At 45.2% G+C, this 5,800-nt stretch overlaps 1 protein-coding gene across 1 annotated transcript; it reads right to left on the bottom strand.

Moving 5' to 3' along the window:
• Nucleotides 1–2,202: 2,202 nt before the first annotated feature.
• Nucleotides 2,203–5,328, bottom strand: si:ch211-284k5.2 (uncharacterized protein CFAP97D2). The gene is made up of 5 exons (XM_044037017.1): nt 5,177–5,328; nt 4,064–4,144; nt 3,800–3,918; nt 3,205–3,388; nt 2,203–2,438 (listed from the first exon to the last, which is right to left on the bottom strand). The coding sequence occupies exons 1-5, from the start codon at nt 5,267–5,269 to the stop codon at nt 2,349–2,351; spliced, it is 567 nt and encodes a 188-aa protein (XP_043892952.1). The 5' UTR covers nt 5,270–5,328; the 3' UTR covers nt 2,203–2,348.
• Nucleotides 5,329–5,800: the final 472 nt, after the last annotated feature.

Below are 5,800 nucleotides of genomic sequence, written 5' to 3'. Positions count from 1 at the left end.
ATAATCTGCTGCTCTGAGGTGAAGAAGAAAGAGAGGAGAAGGAGGAGGAGGAGGAGGAGGAGGAGCTCAGTAAAGACTCCTCCTCCTCCTCCTCCTGCCTCGTGTGTCTACTTTAACACACAGAACAGGACCTTGAATGTCTCAATCAGTGCACAAACAGGAAATTCCTCCATTTGTGTCCGTGTTTGCACCAAAGACCAGATGTGAACCATAATCCCAGTAACAGGTATCACTCTATAAACACTTCATAATCCAGCGCAGTGGAGAGTGTTGTGATGGTTCACTGAGGGTTTTTGTGTTTTTGGAGTGGAGTTAGTCTGAGGTTGTGACAAATTTTAGCCATTTAACAAAAGGCTGAACAAATTAAACCATTGCCAGATTAAGATTAAGAGCACACCAAAGTCCATAGAGAAAATCTGTGATTTTAACATGACTTTAACGTGTCACACACACACACACACACACACTGCTGCTTTCTTCACTAAGTTCTAATGTCTTATTTTGCTACTTGGGCTTTGAAATCCTTTGTTCAGATTAACCTCAGTGACACAAAGTCACCACACGAGGCAGCAGAGGACCAGCAGCTCCTAATCAAATTTGCTGATAGAGATACATGTTGTTACTGAGACTGAGCTGTTTCACACACACACACACACACACACACACACACTTTCCCTCCTCGTCAATAATGAAGCGACGGTGCAGCGCTGCGAGCTGGACGCCAGCACGGCTGCTGTCACTCTGCTGGAAATAACAAGTGGAAAGTCAGAGTCAAAGAGCTCCAGTTAAAGTGAAACAGACCATAATCAGCCTTTAAATCAGCCCGCGGGTCAGTCAGTGAACACAACACTCACGCAGGTGAGAGGCGACCTCTTACACGTTCTCTTTTCAAGGGTTGAAGTGTGCTTAACCAGCACAACTCATACTTTTACTTCACTTTATTATTTTACGACTGTAAACTACAACCGCTCACTCTCTCACACCAAAGTCCATCGAGAAAATCAGTGATTTTAGCTGCTGGTCCACTGCTGCCTCGTGTGGCCACTTTGTGTCACTGAGGTGATGGAGGCAGCAGTGGATCAACAACTCCTGTGTGTGTGACGTTAAATCACTGATTTTCTCTATGGACTTTGGTGCGGGAGAGTGAGCAATTAACAAAGTGACCAAAACCTTTCATTTCCAGTTGGAACAGTGTGTCTAACAGTGAGATTAAGCAATGAAATCATTCTTAAGATATCATAGACCAATATATAGATTGTTTAGTCCTAATTGCTAACTCTGACTCCGCTCTTTTAGCTTAGCCTGTAAATCTCGAGACATGTTGCTTTTATTTACACTTTTATTTTTATACTTCAAAAAGTAGATGTAAGAAGATATAACTTATATCTTATCTTATCTAGCATTAGACAAACCTCAGCTAGCTGAGCTTGTGGGGCTAGCCTCAGATAAACCTTTGGTCACCTGTAGCTCTGATGCTACCTCGGCTAACTTGGCTTCTTACAGCTCATAATGTACTAATCACCGAGCTTTAAAAACACTTTCAACTTCACCCGACTTCCCCTCTGACACTCGTTAAAGTTGTAAACAAAGGTGAACGGTGATGTTACTTCCTGCTGAGCTTCATCAGACTTGAGTTTAATGTTTATTTTTTTCTCTCCTTTTATTCGACCAAATCAAACTTAAGGGAGGTGTTTTATCACATGTGTACGTCCACACGAGGAGACGTCCACACGAGGAGACGTCCACACGAGGAGACGTCCACATGAGGACACTCTGGCGAGTCCACGTTTTAAGTACTGAAAATAATCCACTTAAAGATTTAAACATAATCATGAGTTGCAGCCTTTCAATGAATTCAGTTCAGTTTTCATTTAATTAATGATTAACACAAAATGTCCTTAAATATCATTTGCTCATAAAACTACTACCAAAGACAAACAACGTGTAATCTACTTCGTACCATTTTATAAACTCACATCATTTAATATTGATCATGGGGAATAGTTTGTGTTGTGTGTCCTGAAGTCTCCATTCACCCATTCACAGAGCAGAGACGTGTATATACTGCCACCCAGTGGAGAAAATTACACTCTCTTCCAATCTACACTGTTTACTGAGTGTGTGTGTTTGATATTAAGGATGTGATGACACCTGTGTTCAAGACAAATGTTTGTGACAAATGACAGAGTTGCAAACATTTCTGATTTTATTAGATTCATGTCAATCAAAAACATGAATTACAGGACATGGATGATGAATGATCCTCATTATGACGTGGGCAGAGATGAACTTCCATACGATTTAAAGACGTGTTTCTGATTGACGGCTCTCTCTCATACATCGTGGCCTCAGTTGCTCTCGTGAGTGTCGGCCTTGCTGCTGCTCGCCGACCACTCGCTGTCCCGCACAGCTGCAAACTTGACCTTCCTGTTTGACCTCTGCACACACACACACACACACTCAGGTGAAATCTTTATGTGAATAAAGTAGCAGGCACTGACTGACCTGTGAGTGCCCCCTGCTGGCCCACTGTGGGACTGATTTTGTCCACCTAAAAATCTATGCCATCTTAAATCTGCAGTATGTGACCTTTGACACCGTTGTTGTTGTTGTTGTTGTTGTGATTCTGCCTCTGCTTTGTCTTCATGAACAGAAAAAGTGTCGCTGTCAAGAAAAAAACTCAAAATCAGACCTGACGGGGGAGCGCTTGTGTGTATACAGCAGCAGAGCAGGGGTGGGCGGGGACAGGACACATTTATACCATTCACCTGCTGTAGAACTCACTTCTGAGACTTCCTGGGCAGTTTTTGTGTGTGTGTGTGTGTGTGTCTCGCTCATCTCACTACTTTACTAGCACAATGTTGCGGTTGCCTCCGCATGTCTTGACAAAAACTTCACTTCCTGTGTGCAGTGTGGGAATGTCGCGACATCTAAATGCTGCCGTACATAAACAGAGAGAGAGTGGCGTGGCGCTGACAGACCTAATCAACACTGTGTGAGCTTATTTTAAAAGGTTTGGAATGTGAATCTGAAGATTGATTCACATTTTAAAGTTACACACTTTAAAAAACTCTCAACGCCGTGACCTACAGAGCAGACATCGCAGATTTAAGCTGATGTAGGATTTATTACGTGGGTTTTATAGCAGCCATGACTTCATTGAGAACAATCCCCTGTGTTGCTTGCTCACAAACACTTGCTCACCCGTTTGTCTGCGAGCCCTCGGGGGTATTGGGAAATGTTGTCCCGCAGACGCTCCGCCCTCTCCCAGTCGTCCAACCACAGCTGGCGGCGATACTCTGATTGGCGGGACGTGAGCCGCTGGTAGATGGCCTGATTCTGGCGGCTGACCAGCAGAAGCTCCTCCCTCCTCTTGTCAATGTTGAGACTGGAGAGAGTGGCGAGGTGGTACACGGTCAAAGCAACTCAAAAAAATGAATCTGCAGTTGGTTTGTACATGTATTCACAGCTATAGCGCCCCCTAGAGGTCACTCCAAGCTCCATCTCCCACATTCGGAAATGGTGGAGACCAAACACAGAGCTAAAAGAGCTCCATGCTAGCACCAGCAGAGGCTGTGCTGCCATGACACGATAAATAAGAGAATTCTGTTGCGATGACTTTCTGCCTGTGGTCTGTCCCACACTAGAGGATTTTAAAATCTGACCTGATTTTAAAAACATGGGAGAGCAACTAACTTTGTAAGCGATCTTCGATGTTTTCATCCTTGGAGCGATTTAACGTACCAGATCGCACCAGATCGGGAGCCAGATAGGACAGGACATAAGGGATACAGCTCACCTCCTCAGGTGGTACTGGTTGTGTTGATCCACCAAACCTTTCGAGGAGACGATGCTGGTCAGTCTGGAGGCGAGGAGGCGATTATCTCTGTCGATGGTCGACAGTCGCTCGTCCTGCAGCTGAATCACAAGCAGCAGATGTTTCATAAAAGTGGAAAAGTGAATTAACGTCACTTCACAGAGGCATCAGACGGAGCTGCTCCACCTGTGTCCACCTCACACGACGGACACTGTGATCGAACTTTGAGTCTGCGCCGTCACTGACCTGCAGTTTCTTCAGTTTGAGCTGAACGTGAGCCGGTGTCCTCGTGCCCCGGTTGTCCACCGTGGGGAGGGCGAAGCTCACCTGAACACAAGGAAGAGAGATAATACATATCATCCTCATTCAGTCCCGCTGTATAAAAATAAGCTGTTATTACCAACAGGAGGACGGCCATTTTGGGGCAAATTTGGTCACATGTGCTTTTTGAAAGAATTCCTCCTGGAGCTTTGTTAATTTCCCCGAGTGAACCTCCCAAAGGGATCAATAAAGTCGTCTGTCTGTCTGTTGTTGCGATCAACTTCTATTATGGTCTGGTCCCTCTGGACAAGATATGGACATTAACATTTCTCAAAAGCTTCGCTTCATGTCACACGGCCTTATTCTGATGACTCAGAATAACAGAAAACATGAAACTGTTATAACTTTGTGATAGAAGGTCCAATAACCATGATGCCTGTGTCAGAGTCGGTGCTGCTAGCAGGCCTAGTTTTTCCTTGTGCCCCAGTCTCAAGCGGATACTTAGTGCAAGGGACACTTCAGAACCACTTCAGAAAACCCAAACTATGTTGGGGGTTAGGGTTAGCCCTGGATCAGGCTTGTGTTTTTGGCTGAGAACCTTTACCTGGTAAGCGGGGTGTGGGCTGTGGCCGACGGCCGTGTAGCGTGCTCTTGCGACGACAACAAAAATGACACAACAGACAACAACACAACAGACAACAATGGAGGACATCCAGCAGATCTTTTTTTCCTGCTCCTGTCTCAACAAGACGTCAAGCTTTGTATGAGAATAGCCTGTGGGCGTTGAAGAAACACCGGTTACAAGTGAGTATCATTTTTCAGTTGCCCAATCAGCTGACTGTCATGGGTGAAGCCGGTTTAGCTCCACTCTATACTGTATCATTTGACTCTGGTACCCCAACGGAAGGGTGCCAGAGAATGGAACGGTAAGCGCTGGTGACTTTGGTACTATTCCTAATAGAAAAGAAAAAAGAAACGTACCATACTCGTCATACCATACCAAACCGTTCACGGCTTTAGTGCATCACTTAAACCAAACCTGAAAAACTGAGGCCTTACGACCTACCAGCTGACCAGTCCAACCCTCTGCCCTCGTACCTTCCTGCGGTGGTTTTCATAGTTGTTCTGGTCCCATCGCTGCTGCAGGTACCGGTTGGTGACGGGCTTTAATGGCTGGTAGGACCTGTGCATCCTGAACACACTTACTCCTTCACAGTTGAACCCAACAGGAGGAGCGTTGTGTGTTTGCAGACTTGGTGGTGGTGGAGCTGGTGGTGGTGTCGCCATGGAGACGAACCATTCATTATCTCATAAGAGGCAGATAAGGTTCCTATTAATAATTAGTGAGCGGATCTCACCTACCAGAAAGAGGCATGTGCTGTTGTGACGACTAAACAGCCTCAACAAAACCTTTTCTCTCACATTAATCCAACCAAAATGTACAGATCACATCTACTTTTAATCCATAACTCAGAAATTAGGTTTGGCCTCATTGGGACGAGGTTTTGGTCTCCATGGGGACAACTGGTCCCGGTCAGTGTTTGTACCAGAGAAGGTCTTATGTACACAAGGATGGGTTACTACTGGAAAGGCCTACCAGGGGCACAAGGGGTTTAGCTACTGCAGTATTCATCCTGATACTTTAATGAGGCGTAATGAAGCCAACACTAGTTGTGTTGTGTGATATATCTTAATGGGGCCCCTCCATCATATACCACTGTT

The sequence above is a fragment of the Solea senegalensis genome, linkage group LG10, assembly GCF_019176455.1.
Source record: "Solea senegalensis isolate Sse05_10M linkage group LG10, IFAPA_SoseM_1, whole genome shotgun sequence".
NCBI classification, from domain to species: Eukaryota; Metazoa; Chordata; class Actinopteri; order Pleuronectiformes; family Soleidae; genus Solea; species Solea senegalensis.
This window is presented reverse-complemented; position numbering and strand designations above follow the sequence as displayed.